Source organism: Hoplias malabaricus, chromosome 1 (assembly GCF_029633855.1).
Source record: "Hoplias malabaricus isolate fHopMal1 chromosome 1, fHopMal1.hap1, whole genome shotgun sequence".
NCBI classification, from domain to species: domain Eukaryota; kingdom Metazoa; phylum Chordata; class Actinopteri; order Characiformes; family Erythrinidae; genus Hoplias; species Hoplias malabaricus.
This window is the reverse complement of record NC_089800.1, coordinates 20,258,991-20,277,138: the sequence shown is the minus strand read 5'-3', so window position 1 is coordinate 20,277,138 and position 18,148 is coordinate 20,258,991. Positions and strand designations below refer to the sequence as shown.

At 39.8% G+C, this 18,148-nt stretch overlaps 1 protein-coding gene across 5 annotated transcripts in view; it reads right to left on the bottom strand.

Moving 5' to 3' along the window:
• Positions 1-17,122, bottom strand: part of LOC136696077 (aryl hydrocarbon receptor repressor-like) — a 63,879-nt gene extending 46,757 nt beyond the window's left edge. Inside the window, exons 1-4 of one of the 5 annotated variants that reach the window (XM_066670303.1) lie at positions 16,821-17,122; positions 16,386-16,694; positions 15,985-16,074; positions 14,295-14,479 (exon numbers count right to left, since the gene is read on the bottom strand). In XM_066670303.1, the coding sequence (XP_066526400.1) occupies positions 14,295-14,479; positions 15,985-16,074; positions 16,386-16,441 (331 nt within the window). In that variant the 5' untranslated portion in view covers positions 16,442-16,694; positions 16,821-17,122. Of the gene's footprint in view, positions 1-14,294; positions 14,480-15,984; positions 16,126-16,385 lie in introns of all 5 variants that reach the window. The other 4 variants (XM_066670467.1, XM_066670553.1, XM_066670225.1 and 1 more) reach the window with 4 other exon arrangements.
• Between the last annotated feature and the right edge of the window lie 1,026 nt (positions 17,123-18,148).

The window sequence follows — 18,148 nt, the reverse complement described above, 5'->3', positions numbered from 1 at the left end:
TGAAGAGAGGAGGTGGTGTTAGGCCCAAAATAAATAAAATAATATAAAATAAAAGCTAAAAGTTTTTCAGAGCTGTGTGTAACTAAAATACATACATTTGCTTTGTAATTTTCATGTATTTAAAATATGTGCAAATCCAATGAAAATGTAGCTTTCTGGGTTGGTTCTTTTCTGTAGTATAACCCCTTCTTTTAGTCAAATTAATCTCTGATGTTTTTGGCATGGATGTCAGAAGTCATAAATTATCACTGATGATTAACATGATTTATACGAACTGAAATGTCTGACTGAAGTTCATTCATTCATTCATTCACTGTCTGTAACCCTTATGCAGTTCAGAGTCGCGGTGGGTCCGGAGCCTACCCGGAATCACTGGGTGCAAGGCAGGATCACACCCTGGAGGGGGCACCAGTCCTTCACAGGGAAACACACACTCTCACACTTTTCTTTTTAGAGCGTGGGAGTAAACCAGAGCACCCGGAGACCCACGCAGACACAGAGAGAACACACCACACTCCTCACAGAGAGTCACCTGGAGGAAACCCACGCAGACACAGAGAGAACACACCACACTCCTCACAGACAGTCAATCGGAGGAAGCCCACACAGACACAGAGAGAACACACCACACTCCTCACAGACAGTCACCCGGAAGAAACCTACACAGACACAGAGAGAACACACCACACTCCTCACAGACAGTCACCCGGAGGAAACCCACGCAGACACAGAGAGAACACACCACACTCCTCACAGACAGTCACCTGGAAGAAACCCACGCAGACACAGAGAGAACACACCACACTCCTCACAGACAGTCACCCAGAGGAAGCCCACGCAGACACCGAGAGAACACACCACACTCCTCACAGACAGTCACACGGAGGAAACCCACGCAGACACAGGGAGAACACACCACACTTCTCACAGACAGTCACCCGGAGGAAACCCACGCAGACACAGGGAGAACACACCACACTTCTCACAGTCAGTCACCCCGAGGAAACCCACGCAGACACAGAGAGAACACACCACACTCCTCACAGACAGTCACACGGAGCAAGGCTCGAACCCACAACCTCCAGGACCATGGAGCTGTGACAGAGACACTACCTGCTGCACCACCGCGCCACCCCAGACTGAAGTTCATGCTTTACATAATTTGTTACCATTCATTCATCCTGAAATTCAGTGGTCAGGACCGCCATAAGGCCTCCATATTGCAGTTATTGTTTGGGTTGTGGATCATTCTCAACACTGCAGGGACACTGACATGGCAGTGACGTTTTAGTGTGTGGTGCACTGGTATAGCATGGGTCCATCAGACACAGCAGTGCTCCTGAAATCAACTCACAGTGTCACCAGCTCAAAACATCCAGCCGACAGCGTCCTGTGTCCACTGCTGAAGGACAAGAGAAAGACCAACACACACTATTTTGTGAATAAACAATGTAAGTGTGTTTAATATAGTGGCCAAAGAGTGGGCATGGATTTTAAAAACTCCAGCAGCACTGCTGAGTCTGATCCATTTGTACCTGTCAAAACACACACTAACACACCACCACCACCACCACATCAGTGTCAGTGCAGTCCACCACCCGAATCATACCTGCCCTGTGTTGGTAGCGTGGACAATGAATGTAGAAACGATGGGTGTAAACAGGAGGGAAATGTTGATGAATTCCATATTTTAAATATTTTCTAGATTTTTTTCTTCCCTTTTCCCCTGAACCACTAAACAGTATTTTACCTTCAGCAATTACACTCTTACACACGCTCCCTTTCATCCAGTGCATCGTGATGTCATTAAACATACTAAGCATGTCAGAACTCTGCAGAACTCCAGTTAAAGTGTGTGTGTGTGTGTATGTCAGAGAGAGAGAGAGAGAGAGAGAGAGAGAGAGAGAGAGAGTTGTGTGGGGAGTGGGGGGGGGGCATGTTCTGTTTACTGCAGAACACTTAAGACATACCTTCCTCTCTTCTGGCTTACAAATTATGCCTCAGGCCCTGAGGTTCTCTGCCAAGACGTAGTCACGCAATGAGCCAAGCAGTGAAGAAACAGAGCATTCATTACCCAGCAAAACTGTCCTCTGCCACTTCAAATTCAGAGCAATTACTCCTTTATGGGTCTGGAGTAACTGGCCCCCCCACCCCTCCTCTACAGACAGACAGACAGACAGACAGACAGACAGACAGACAGACAGACAGACAGACAGACAGACAGACAGACAGACAGACAGACAGACAGACAGACAGACAGACAGACAGACAGACAGACAGACAGACAGACAGACAGACAGACAGACAGACAGACAGACAGACAGACAGACAGACAGACAGACAGACAGACAGACAGACAGACAGACAGACAGACAGACAGACAGACAGACAGACAGACAGACAGACAGACAGACAGACAGACAGACAAACACACACACACACACACACATACATACATACATACATACATACATACATACATACATACACACACACACACACATTTAACAAACCACTCTTTTCAACTTTGTCTGACAGATTTTTTGGGGGGTGGGGAGTTATCACTTGGCTATGATTTGTTTTCCCCCACACTGTCCCACTGGTTCTTACACAGATTCACAATCACTTTTGGATATAAGTCATAACAGTGAAAAAGACAGAGAGTGCACATACCTAATAAGGATAAACAAATAAGGATCTTCCATTGACATAAATGTTGTAACCACACATCTCTGCTTGTGTGATCATATAATCTTTTAAAGTATTATTAAAATAACACATTCAAGGAGATTTTATTTATAAAATCACATAACAACATAATAATACCATGCACATTTATTTGTATTATATGTTAATGCTAATGTACTAAAGCAAATTTAAAAGTGATGTTCCACATTCAGTGAAAAGACACATGTTTAAGGACAGTATACGATATCAACACCATGTAACGCAAACCTGGTGGAGCTATCACTCACACTGTCTGACATCTCTTCATCAGTGCAATGCAGTATAGATTACTGGCCCAGGCCCAGGAAACATGACCTAAATGACATTAAAGAAACACCTACAACACTCAATATTCTGTACTGTCAAAGCAAACAAATAAATAAACGGAGATGGCAAGCTGCTGGGTTTCACAGATACGACTGAATTAATTAAAGCAGCCAGTTTAAAGTCATAGATCTAGAGGCACATGTCCTGTGACAAATACACTACCCTCTATTCATTGTTTAGCAAAATTATACATTTTTCTTGGTCTGAGAAATGTACTCTTTATTTTTAACAGGAATTAACCTCAGACAAGAAATTATAGGCAAAAGGTGTTCCACAGCACAGCTATTTCATGTGTCTGGACCTAGCTTTCTTGATTATAATCCCACTGACAAGCTCCAGCAATGTTGACGGATCAACAAATCATTTCCTTTCACATCACAGGCATAAACACAGAAAGCAGCACTGACCTTAAAACCTGGCTTTACTCTACAGTGATAATTTGTGTCAGTGCTGGGTCGCTAACCATTTACACCCCCACCCTTGTGAAGTGCATTCGAGGAATTCACTCCTGGCTCTTTGTTACTGGCACTGATTGCACGTTGGCAGTGATTTGCAAGGACACAGGCTAACTGGGATAGACTGGCATGGAGATACTAAAAGAGGCATGGTTATAGATGGTGATGGAGTTGTCAGAGGTGGAAAAACTACTGGAAATCCTTAACCAAGGGCACTGTTTAAAACAACATGGCCTATCGTTTTTTTTTATTTGATCCAAATTGAAGCTTCAACATCACTGACCAGGTGGGCAAAAACACAAGCTGATATTACCTATTAATCCTGGTACATATAACTTATGTAATATTTAATTTTACAGAACTGTTAAAAAAATTGGAAGCTAAAACACTTATTAACCACCTACTTTGGGGAGCTTGTCATGTCTCGTATGATCTGCTGCATCAGAAAAGGAAGAGTTGTCTGCTATTTTCCTTTCTCAGGGATTGTGGCTGCTTCTGGACCTAACATTGTGCAGTTTAGGAGTTAAGATGTTGGGCTGAGTCTAATATTGTTAGGTAATGACAGCAGAAATACTGTCTTTTGTACTGAATGAAATTCCTGTGGTTTCAGCTTGTCCTTAAACACAAATATAGTTAGCTGGCTAGCTTTCATTAATACAACAAATTTACTGTTTGGGCCATTTCAGGTTCACCTGTTTATTGGGGGAAATGGGTCAGATGTTGCCTGCCACACATGACCCGTCTCTTGTGGTTTCATTTTAATCAGGTCTGCACTGCTATCCACACCCAAGTCAACAACAGAGATATAATGCTGTAGATTTGTGTTCAGGAGTGACAAACCACTTTAGCATTCGAGACAGGTGGTTTTGGGAAGAGAACGGAATTTATCATGAAATTTATAATTGTGGGTCCTGTAAAGAGTGTGGTGTGTTCTCTCTGTGTCTACATGGGTTTCCTCCGGGTGCTCCGGTTTCCTCTCACGGTCCAAAAACATACATTGGTAGGTGGATTGGCGACTCAAAAGTGTCCATAGGTGTGAGTGTGTGATATCAGCATAAAAGTCTTTGTGCAAATGAAGCTTAAACTCAGTAATATAAAACAGCCTAACATGGTGTGACCAGATCTGAGATGGTGAAAAAGAGGACACATGGGGGGGGGGCTGCCATTGTATGCTTACCTGGACCTATGTGTGCTTTTAGGTCCTTTACACCTTTATTTGTTACACATGAGAAAACATGGAAATTTCTTTTTTAATTCACCAGAGAGCTTACATTTATGTTTCGGCATAGTTGCTCGAGAGCTACTGACGTGCAGACTGAGCAATTAAATGTTTACAAAGAAGGTTATCGACCAATAACGGTAGCTCTACAGTCAGACTGTCCAATCAGAAGATTTTAGGCTACTTCACCACGCCCCCTTCTCACTCAAGTGAACCAATCGGAGTAGGGGAGGGCGGGACTAGTTTGTGAACAAAACTTCTCGAAGTTCTATGTAAGCTCTAGAAAAACAAAATCCCGGACGTTTGTGAAATTCCTCCCAGACATTTTTTTAAGTCTAAAAAAGAGGACGTCTGGTCACCCTAGTTTAACATGCTAAAACAACATACTTACAACAAAGCAAGGCGACAGCATTGTTAATTTTGTCAGCTTTGTGCCTGTCTTTAGAGCACCTCCACTCAAACTGGTTAAACTGTTTATATACTGTGCCCTTTTCAGTAGAACAAAACTTTGATTGTTATATTTTTATCTACATGAGACTGGATAATTCTTATGGTGCTTTTCCACTGCATGGTACCCACTCTACTCAACTGGTGGCTGACTCAACTGGAGCAAGAAAAAACCAAACAGAATTGTGTTGACAACAGTAAATTGAATAATCTAAATAAGTTTTGCAAGCATTTCCCTAATGAAATCATTGCATGTGTAAGCTGCAGACGTACTCAGCACTGTGGCAGGAGTCTCTAGTGTGAAAGGTCTATGTCTCATTCTCTCCAACTGCTGAACCAATCAATTGGAATTATTCAAGAATGTTCTTTGTATGACAACTGCACAAAATTTAGGGGCTCATAAGACCAAACACCTTTTTTTTCCACAGAAATAGCTGACACTCTGCATCCAGAGCAGGCACTTTCATATCCAGTGTGGACAAGTGTCCATAGCCTGACAGGAAAGTCTTTCGAAAGAGGACCCCAGTCTGGTTTTGACGCGAGGGTGACGTGGGTAAGCCACAGGGACTTGTTCCTGTGGCTGACACTCTTCCTTTTTCTGGATCCTGGTTTTGAACTACTTCCTCCCAGGACTTCATAACCACAGTAAACCTCAAACTGAATAAGGTGTGTCCCAATTATCTAAAGACCCAACTCTTATCTCAATGGGTTTTTTTTTTCCCCTGCAGTAATTTGGAAGTTTCAGTTGTCCTTTTAATCGTGTATAAATAAATGGTCAAAAATAACGTCTAATAAAGTCTTATTAGGAACACATGCAGAGGGAGAATTTCTCATGTAAAGGAGCCATTTTTGATTATCTCCAACTGCGACAAAATGCACATTGTGTCTAAATACAGGTTCCTCATTATAATAAGGAGATTATTTTTGATATTTCTCAATAGATGTCACAATAGATGCAGTTTTGCAGGATCTGGTCAATTAATGTAAGCAAAGTCTCCCATTGTGAGGCTTTAGTCAAACTGGCGCTTTAGTTTTGCGAATACAGAACATAGCATGTGCTGAAACAAAAAACAACTGCTACCACTGAGCCATGGCAGAATGGCACAAACGATTGTATGACTAGTCAAAAACAATGTCATACAAAAACAATGACGGACACAAAGCAGACCTGAGTGAACAGTGGAGTACAATTCTCCACACACCACATTTTGACCATTACCAGAAATTTTCTGTTCTGGAAGTTACATCAATTATAGCAGGGATGGCATGATGTCTACCATATATCTGCCAACCCTTAATGTAACAGGCTTAAAGTAGGTGCGTGAAAATAGATACACAGCAGATACACAACAGAAGCATTCAGATCTAATGCTGCGTTCGAGTGATTTTGGAAACTGGGAACTACCAATTTTCGCTCTTGTAAATTCCCGAATGGCAGACGAAGTCATATTTACCACGGGTAAACACGGGATTCTAGATGATACATGAGTTTACGAGTTGTGACGTATACTGTGGCCTTTTACCTCTTCCCCTGGAGAAAATGGCAAATATGCCTCTGAATCATCTCATTATGTGTGTTTTCTGTAGAGAAAAGTCAGATATTATGATCAGAAAGTGTTTAGCTGTCACGTTTTGGGGACATGTTGTATACGGTGGCCAGATTTTCAGCCAAGCGCCCGAACAAAGTGAAGTCGTATTTACTACTTAACCACCACCTGGAATATACAGCCCTCCCATGAGCCCTCGAACGCAGCATAAGAACAATATTTAGTCTCATACTGATTTGACATGAAGTGCACAGACCATGATGGAGGACAATGCAAAGGCACTTAAAATACACAAGGGATAAAAGATGAATTTATTGTGCTTGAAAATACAATATTAAAAAAGGGAAATTATTATTTTTAAAGTTTTTCAGTACTACAGACTTAAGAGTTAAGAGTTCTAGCAGTATATTATATACGACTAACATTTTCTAAGCATATTTTCTTTCATAAGTTATATAATAAAGACATGATACATGACACATATGATTGGTGAGCAGTAATGCTATGCTAGCATTAGCATTCAAAATAGAGTAGCATTAGCACTGCAAAATAGAGTTATAGATCGAAAATAGAGGAGGTGTGAAAAACAAATTCATATGGAATAAAACATACACACACCCACACACATACACACACACACACACACAAAGAACAAAAGGCTGGAAAAGTACACTTATAAACACTCAATTAAAAGTGGCAGTAAGAAACCTAAACATATTGAGTGAAAATAATAAATAAATAAATAAGGGCGGCACGGTGGCGCAGCAGGTAGTGTAGCAGTCACACAACTCCAGGGACCTGGAGGTTGTAGGTTCAATTCCCGCTCCGGGTGACTGTCTGTGAGGAGTGTGGTATGTTCTCCCTGTGTCCGCGTGGGTTTCCTCCGGGTGCTCCGGTTTCCTCCCACAGTCCAAAAACACAAATTAGTAGGTGGATTGGCGACTCAAAAGTGTGTGTGTGTTGCCCTGTGAAGGACTGGCGCCCCCTCCAGGGTGTATTCCCGCCTTGCGCCCAATGATTCCAGGTAGGCTCTGGACCCACCGTGACCCTGAACTGGACTGGATAAGCGGTTACAGATAATGAATGAATGAATGTAAACATACTTAAATATATATGTATATGTTATAATTGTAACCAATAAATGATGGCCTAAAAACTGTCTAATGACAGTGAACGAGGCATTTTTGTCGGAATTTAAAAGTAAATTAAAATGTAGTAATTACAAATATCAATTTTCTTCGTGTTTCAAGTCTTTCAGAATAATAATAACAACGTAAAATGGATCCAATTACATGTATTAAAGTACTTTCCAAAAATGTTGTGTATGTTAGACTTTTATGTGTTCCGATCACTGAATCCCTGAATAAAGTTCTCAGAAGGACTCTAAAGTCCACTGTGCTCTAAATCACCCTCCTTTATTAACAATAGAATTCAAAACACAGGTTTCCAGGGTCCTTCTGTGTTCGGAACTGTTCAATACCTAAGTGAATGTCAAAGAACAATGTGAATCCATTGAAAGCAACAGATACACCCTAAGATAAATATTTAAAGACTAATTAGTTCCATCACTGAGCAGCATCATAACCACGGACACAGACTGAAATGTATAACACAGTGGAAACAGAGTCTAAAGAGCTACGTCTTGGATTACTGGGTGCATCAGGTTCTAGTATATTAAGGAATTTGACACAATTGATTCATAGCAGACTCCAGTCTGATTTTTAATACATTTAGCACTTGTAAAAGTCCCCCTCTGGTCCAACATTCTACAACTCTCTCTATATTCAAACCTAACCTCAAAAATATCTTTTCTCCCTTGCTTATAATATTCCTCCAACTTAATCTGTTCATGTTGCTTCTGTAGAGTTTGTTAATGTTTTGGATTCTGTATACTTTGAGTTCTTGAAAAGCGCTATATAAATATAATGTATTATTATTATTATTAAAATCCTTAAACCTATGTTTGTTGTATGTTTTGTACTCTTAAATAACAGCAGACATGTTTTAAAAAGGGTTTGTTGTTTTGTATTGTTTTTTTGTTTGTTTGTTCAGTGTGGAATATTAAGGCATCTTTTATTAGTTTAACAAACAATACCAAAGGTATCTGATTAAGAATTTTATTTTGACAGCTGGTAAATGAACATTCATTCATTATCTGTAACCGCTTATCCAATTCAGGGTCGCGGTGGGTCCAGAGCCTACCTGGAATCATTGGGCGCAAGGCAGGAATACATCCTGAAGGGGGCGCCAGTCCCTCACACTCACACCTACGAACACTTTTGAGTCGCCAATCCACCTACCAACGTGAGTTTTTGGACTGTGGGAGGAAACCGGAGCACCCGGAGTAAACCCACATGGACACAGGGAGAACACACCACACTCCTCACAGACAGTCACCAGGAGCGGGAATCGAACCCACAACCTCCAGGCCCCTGGAGCTGTGTGACTGCTACACTACCTGCTGCGCCACCTTGCCGCCCGGTAAATGAATATGGCCTTTCAAATTTGAAATATTCACAGGCTGAATATGTTTGTTTCCCTAGAGTTATATTATATAATGTTCCTCAAAAAACTTGGATTGTGTCAAATAAAGCTGAGAAAACCACCCCATCATAATAAGCTAATGATGGAGGGGGATGTTATCTATTTGATCCAGTTTGTTGCAGAATATAAAATTAACCAGCTCTCTTAAGACATATACTGTGTCCTTAACTCTTCATTGTGTCAAATTACTTCTATGGTTTAAGGCTGTGTGGCAATAGAAGGAAAAATGGAGGACAGATTAAACCATCTGAGCATAGCAAATGTTTGAGATGCTCCAGTTTCCTCCCACGCTCCAAAAACATACATTGGTAGGTGGATTGGAGACTCAAAAGTGTCCGTAGGTTTGAGTGTGTGAGTGAATGTGTGAGTGTGTGTGTCGCCCTGTGAAAGACTGGTGCCCACCCCAGGATGTGTCCCAGCCTTACACCCAGTGATTCCGGGCAGGCTCCGGACCCAACACAACCCTGAACTGGATAAGTGCTTACAGATAATGAATGAATTATTGAAAAATATTTGAGATTAAGTAACTTATCTTTAGTAGTATTTCAAATTAATTTTGTCATTATGAACAAAATGTCCAATATTCAAAATACTCTCTTTTTCATTTACAATTAATATTTTTTGAGACAATATTTAATCTGAAGCACAGTTCTTAGCAGAGTAAACATTGTGGGATCCAGTGGCACGCTTTTATGACTTAGTTAACTTGTAACTAATCCTTTTAGAGTTACTGCATACAATAAAACTCTTCCTTTGTCTTGTTCCAAGAGCATAAATAGTAAATGTCAGCTAACACCCCCCGTAGAGAGGCTTGGGAGTGTTATTAAAAATCATTTTCTATCTATAAATTGATGACTCAATCCTTAATACATTAGACGTACTAGATTGTGGGACAGAGCCAGAATCATGACACTGATTGATGTTTATCACTTTATCTTCTTGTCTCATAATGATAGGTGCTAATCCAGGACACATAGTTGCTTTTTATAGCCAAATAACTAGGGTCATATTGACAGGAGGGTCTGACTCTGGCAGGACATCAAATTCTACTGTGTGAGGTTCAAGTGTGAGTTCTTGCTGTTTTTTTTATTATTTGGTCAGAAATATACTTTCACTTTATATTAATATAAATATATGACAAAATAATGGCCTACAAGGAAGATTCACAAATGCCCTGCTCTAAAGCCTAGCTCCACAGGATTTATACCTCTCCACCCGATGTTCTGCACAGAGCTTGGTAACATTAGGACCATGTGCTGTTGTTTCAGTGAATCCCTATGCATTTTTCTAGAAAAATAATACAACTGAATGTCTGTATCTAGAATGGGTTCGCCTTAAAATCGCATAATTCACTACATATAAGTGGTGTGGAGGGTATGGAGAAAAACAACAGGTGCCTTCAGTTCTCAGTGTAAACAGGAGTCATGGACAAACTGAGTAGGTGCACTTTACAAGTTAAGGAGCTGGCACGCAAACAAACAAACAAACAAACAAACAATGTTATTTATTAATTAAATGTCCACTGTAATTAGGGTTAGATCAACAGATACAGTCACTGGTCTATGCTCCACTGCACTCCACTGTTTTCTAACCCAAATATGGTTAATATGCTGCTGTTTTGTAAATGAAGAGAATGTTCTTAAGCATGGAAAATAAATCATTTAATTTTTTCCTCCCTATTAGTCAGCAGGTAGAATTTCACCGTCGGTCTTAGGCAGAAACATCTGGTGCTCAGGACTAGCTGACAGATAAACAGCCATGATGATCACACATTCACTAAGTGTCTCTCTATCTCTATCTCTCTACCAGAAAGCATTCATACACACACACACACACACGCGCGCGCGCGCACACGCATGCATGCATGCACACAACACACACACACAGCCTCTAGTGGTGGTGAAGGAATGTGACACAAAGCTCCAAAGGCATAAATAGTGTCAAAACACACTGTCTGACAATTTTTAAACACTGTTGTCAAACAATGTTGTTTATTTTTTTGGCAGATTTTCAATAAACTATTTAGCAAAAAAAATATATATATATATTTGATCTTGCCCTTTTTAGTGTAATCTTCCTTTCTGAAAGAATAAATGACATAAAGTCAGCCCTGGAAACAGTGACAATCCTAGGTGTTTTACTTGTGATGTCAACACTCATTAGGATTTAAACCTTCCTGGTGTTTACACCACTTTTGGGGCTTACAACTTTAGCTCTTAACAAGACAAAGCATGAAAATCAGATATAAATTATACACCAAAGTATGAATATTTGTATTTACTTAGATTTTATTATTTTTCAAACATTAGATCTCAAATCCTGAACATCCACCCAGACTAATGCACAGGTGCAGGACACAAGCTAAAATCCAATATATGAGAGAAAAGCAGTGCCCTCACACTGTTATACAATAGAGGCTCCTTTGTTTTATGACTGTTGCAATGTTTCAACCAGCAGGGTCTGTTTTGCCTGATGAAGAGCCTAGAGGCGTGGACAGTGTGTGGGCACTCATTTTGCCTAATGTTTTTTTGGGGGAAAAATTATATACATTTTATATTTATATATATATTGGTGATCAAATGATGATCAAAGAATGTATGATCAAAGTATGATCAAATTTACACAAATTAATACATGAAACACTACTAATTTGTTTCTTTCCACAAAGTGTTTGGCTTTTGACACAGAATTCTAATTAGATGCAAGCCTTAGCTCGGCACAGTGGAGAAATTAAATATAAAATGCTAGTCTTCTGTCCAGCGAGCATTTTATTATTTAGAAAATCGTGTATATTAGGTTTTTCAGTTTATTTGTTTAAATCTCCCCAAACCTCTGCTTATTCACATTCTCATTAAATACATGATTTGGCTCAATCAACTGCTCATTAAGTGTAATCAGGTGCCGCAGGGAGGCAGTGATGGAACTTTAAAAATCATGTGATCGCTGAAGGCGTTATGGAAAAAAACTGGAACCAAATTTTGTTTTTCTCTAAAGATTACAATTACTTTTTTTTTTTACCTTGTTACTTTGTGTTTATTTCCTTTTTACATATTATTCAAAAACAATTTGCCCAAGGGCCTAAGTCTTTACCTCACATGTCCCTAAACTTGAATAGCAAAGATTCCTTTAATAACTGTCAGTTTCCGCAGCCTTGACAAGCCCACGCTGCACATTAATATTAGACAAATAAATAGACCATTAAAAGTTCTCTCTCAGAACTAAATCTATACAGTTGTAAAATCCAAAAGATGTTTCCGAACAGGGAGATCATGCCACAGTTTTTCACACGACATCTCCACAGAGGCCTGCTTTAAGATCTAAAGAGCCTGAAGGCATGCACTCTAGGACATTGCCTTGACGTATTACACTCTGTTACTTTAAAAAATAAAAGTCCATAGCTCATGTCATTCAATGGAAGACACACTTAAGAAATAAAGTGTGTGAAAGCCAGTTCTCATTTAGCTGTATTTCACTCACAGTGTTTTGACACACAGTGTGATGGATATGTAGGCCACAAAATGTTATTAGAATTTACTGAGAAGTGCCTGGTTAATAATAAATTGGAAAGGGTCACAAGAGAGTTTGAGCATGTGTTAGAGTTAGAGTTGGTGTGTGTGTGTGTGTGGGGGGGGGGGGTGTAATCTATGAAAGAGTTTGAAACTTTTTATGACATATAAATACAATGGAGAACCTAAGAACCTGTCACTAGGAATTTCTGTCTTTTATACAACTTCATATTATATTCATCTAGAGCTGGACGATACGGTCCAATATTTATATCACAATACATTTCTTAATTTTTGTCGATACGATATAATTCAGATATCTATATGAACAATAAGAAAGCCACAGAAAAACTGCCAAGAACTGAAAGCAACATGACATCATCAAACACCAGCCTCTGGGCTTCGTCAGTATTCATATTTATAAACTAAATTTTAAACTGAGGGCAGTGAACTGACGACAGCATCCTGTAATGAACTTCAGTCAGTGACAGATAAATAATGTGTACTGAAACATTGAAAATGTGTTTAAAATCATATAATTGTCATTAAAACATTTTATATTGTGATATATATAATTAATGTCCAGCCCTATATTCTTCAAAAAACATCTAAGCATCAGGAGCAGCTTTTATCACTGTCTTATACTTGAGCAAGAAAGGCATGAAATGAGCACGAGAGGTACATTTCTACTAGTGAATTAAAGTGATGGTAATATACTGTTATCACTCGCAAAGTGGTTTCAGTTTGTTATGTGTTGTTTTTTTAACTGGATTCGGCAGAGTTTACAAAGCCCATATTTAAGTGACAAATTACAAAATTACAAGTCTATTCCTTGTACTTAAGCGTCAGAATTAATATCTTAGATATTATTATTTACACTATTTTGAATAATTATTTTCTCTGAGGAAATATATGACTGCAGGGATCACAAGAAAAATTCATTTTAAAATAATCAAGAATTTTTCCTAATTAATTGCCATGCAGCTGCAGTTTCCCTGTTTTTCTTCAAATACACTTTTCAAATGCACTTTGTTACTGTACACCACTTTTGCGAATATATTTTTAAATATCAAACATCATAGGGATTTACACAAACAGTGATTCTCAGAATTAACTGTTCATTTGCATCTTATTAGAAAGGGAAGACTGATGAGAGGACGGTCAAATCCTCCAAACAGTAGCAGAGAAGCCTCAGAGCACAATAAAGCCACTGAAGTACACTTTTCTACTATTATCGCTTTGAAAAAAACAAACAATTTGTCTAACTGTCAGACTCCTCCTCAGAAAAGTTTCTTAATCTTAGGGACACTCGGCTTCATGTGCATTGCAAGACACACACAAGCAGTGTTTACTCAAAGGCTTTATGGAAAATTGGGGCACCCCTAAGATCAACACACTGGAATTAAACTTAGGCATTTTAGATGAGTCACAGCCATTGTTTTCCATTGTCTCCATTGGATAATTCCAACAATCAAGACTTGCACTGTACAAAGGAAGAGAGAATTTAAAGCAGGTGGCGTACCATGAAAGAAGCTTTTGACACGAAGGTAACTAACGCTGAGGCGAAGAACAGACAGCTTGTCCAGTTTGGAGATGATCTCAGGAGAGAACGGGAGCAGGCTCGCCAGTCGGTCCAGCTCCGCGTTCAGACGGTCCCTGTGTCGTTTTGACGGGTTGGATTTCTCAGTGACAGTGGCCGGCTTTCTGCTGGATAAAAAACAAAAAAACAGTGTGTCGGACAGGTTTTCAGTAAACGCTGAGCAAGGTTTACGTTCACTGGCATATTTTTGTCAGTCAAGCTGTAATCACTCATCTATGCAAAGGAGTGGCCGGCAACAGTGACCCGACAGGGAGCCATTTTAATGTTATTCTTTTTAACTAAATAAATTGTGCATGGAAAAGATTAGATCAACTCTAACTGTGCAGTCAAACAAACGCATTACAATGTGTTAGTGGAATATCATCCATGTTAGAATCACTGAAATGTCCACTAATAATTCACTGATGACTGGGGATTAAATACCAAATGCTCTTTAATACTTTAAAACTGACCAATATGTGTAGGTAAAAACTGTACCAAAAACTGACTTATTGTGTAGTGCACTCCATTCTCACAGATGACATTAAACACATGCATTTTAGCCTGTACATTTACTGTCTCTGCCAAATGTACACCGTATGAAAGTTTAGATCTGGGATCTAAACAAAGGAAACACTGATAATATGCAATGAATTATAATAATGCATGTACTAAAAACCTATCCACACATTTCCCCTTGAAAACATCCTGACAGCAGGTGCCTAATATGAGGTTCCTGCCTCAACCTTGTGTGCAGCAGGAAGCACGCAGGCTACAGTTGGCCAGCCTTTAGCTTTTCTTAGTCTATGTTGTGGTCGGATTCTGTCAGCAAAGCCAACTATAGGAAACCATGGCTTTAAATAAACGCAGCCTATTAGCGGACCACGCCACCAGCCGTCTTCACTAAGTTACTCCTTTAACTTTAAATTAGCCGATTATATAAATTAAACATTTTCACATGTTTTAATTTCACCGGCCTGCTTTAAAATGAATGGCACTTGGATAGTGTCCTACTAATTAGCTTCTGTAAAACAAGCCAATCAACAGAGAGAAGCCAAGGATGTGCAGTTTTAAAGATTGAGAAACATAATGCATGAATAAACAACTGTATGCCGTAGTCAAAAAAAAAATAAAAATAAATAAAAAAAAAAAACCTGTTTGTGTGTTTGTTAATGATAATAAAACATGACCTCCTTCTGTGTTTACACTTTTCTGCTAACTCTCTTTAATGGATGTTTTTCCTGGTTATTGCATTTGGTTTCAAATGCCTAATAAGGATATATTTAAAATGTAGTTAATATTGCTGTTGTTGCTGCATTAAATTATTACATAATTGACTTCCCTAACGTAAAAGGAAGAGATATAATCAGACTAACAATATCCAAAACTGGTGTTAAAAGTCAATCATTTTTAGAATGACTTTCCACACACTCTTAAACATCATCACACTTCTGTCTCCCTGTGTGGACTCAGAGCTGTGTGGACCCTCTCGGTTTATGAAGGAGACCAGTTTATGGACTATAACCGAAGCTTCTCGTAGGCTTGTCACTGTTGTGAGTCGATCTTGTAAAAGGCTGCTCCCAGAACGTTCACCCAGGCCAAGATACACACATTAAAAAGACAAGTACTTAACTGCTTCTGAATGGGCTTCCTCCGTTTCCGCCCGGCGTACATGCAGTCCCCCGGTGGGATCATCGTGCCCTCTTTGTAGGTAACAGGTGCGCTAAAAGAGTGATGCGGGACACACGCGAGAGGTTTCATCCGTCAACTTCAGCTCAAAAACAAAGAAACAGAGTTCAGCATAGCTATGTACTTCTGAAATCAACTTAGATCTTCCATTGGGTGGTCGGTTTAAGTCTGACAAAGTTCAGTCAAGCTGGACGTGTTTGCAAACACGAGCCAAGGGCAATGAAAAATCTTGATGCATATTGTTGCCAATATATACAGAGTGTAAGATCAGGATTTTAAAAAACATAAATAATGATAATAATAATAATAATAATGGAATGACTGCAATCAAGTGAAAACACTTACCAGGATTCTCCACCAGAATGTCTCAGTTCCAGAGGCTGTTTATAGGCACGTGTCATTCAAAGCAAATTTAAAAAAGTAGGTTTATATGTTTATAAGGCTATATATAATATTCCTTGGAGCAGAATTAATGGTTCATCGTTCTGTTTGTTTGGCCAGTGCTGCCCTGAACTGAAGCTTTCATCAGTGTACAAAGCTCGAGGCAGATGTGGTTCATGTTTTATACCCAATTGCGTCGCCTTCGCTTCCTCGCGTTTCAGGTGGCGGATTCCTCTGAATGACAAGCCGGTCTCTTCGCACGCAACTCTGAGCCTAACACACACACACACACAACACACACGAGCAGGCACGCACTGGGCTGAGCTAGGGGAGGGATTACACACAAAGCAGCCTGCTACAAATCTCTTCAGAAGTCGAAATGTTCAAGCAGTTACACACGGCACTTCGAGACGTCTGGCCCATGTCGGATACTGGAACGGGAGCAAATGGACGAGCAAGAGGATTGTTTTCTTTTTTCACGCAGTGTCGTCGTCCCTTGGAAATAAACGGGAATAAAATTGGTCGTTTTAACCCACAAGGACCGCGTGTGTGGAGAGCTAACGACACAGTTTACTCAAACTATAGGCGTAACGTTATGTAGCTGCAGATTTTTATTTAGTTCCTTTGCTGTTTTTGCTAAGCTAGGGCTAACTCTACAGGGTAAAAATTATGAGGCGGGAATTAGCCAAAAGTTAGCCAGAACGAGCAGCCTCTGTTTCTTCAGCTAAATCCACTCCGACTTTAATGTGAGGGACATGAATTGTCCTCGAATATATATATATATTTAGCTTTATTGCGCTGTTGATATCAGGTCAAATACAGGCGACTGATTTCAAACGTACACAAATGCCGTTAGAGTCTCCTGAGAGTGAAAATGAGGCTAAAGTAATGTTTATTAGTTTAAATTAAACAGAAACCGGAAACATTTGAGATAACCTCCTTCTTAATGTCTTTCCATCAGTTGACTAGTATTTCTACAAGCTGGAAATATATTTAACCCCAAAACAGATGGCGTCTGATGTTTTCATCAAGAACACCGCCGCCCATTTATTATTTCAGCTTTCTCTCGACGTTTCGCAACTCTGGAATATGAAACATCCAATATTTTGACCGTCCATGCTATCTGTGTGAGATATAGTGAAACATTTTGTAGTTAGTTCCGTCAATGACACTTTAAAACCCTCTTATGAGGCTGCCACAGGTTGTTGGAAGGCTGTTATTCACCGTCTTTACAATTTCAGTTCCAAAGAATAGTTCAAACAAGTGTCATCTCAGTTTGCGAGTTGATTAAACTGCTTCATGAGTTCATCACAGTCCCACTTTAATCTGAATTCCCCAGAATGTATTTTTGATTATTTGTTTGTTTGTTTGTATCTATTCCATTTGTACACTCCCCACACACCCACAACAACCCACTGGCCTGAACTGTTTCTGGTCAGCGAGCTTAACCCAGCATGTTAGCTGAAGCTGATATGTCAATGTTGTGACAGGCCGAGGCAAAGGCCTGACAACAATCCATTCACTGACAAGCAGTGCTGAAGCAGGGGGAGGGTGTAAACCCAAATCCCAGTTCAGCCCTATCCATAGAATCTGGAAGATTAGCCCAGGTTTAAGTACCAATAAGCCCAGGCATTTGGAGCACGGAGGCAAGCCTTTGCACGCAACCTGACTAGTGTTCAGTGTATGGTCATCTAAACTAACATCTTAATTACTGCCAGCTGTCAGAC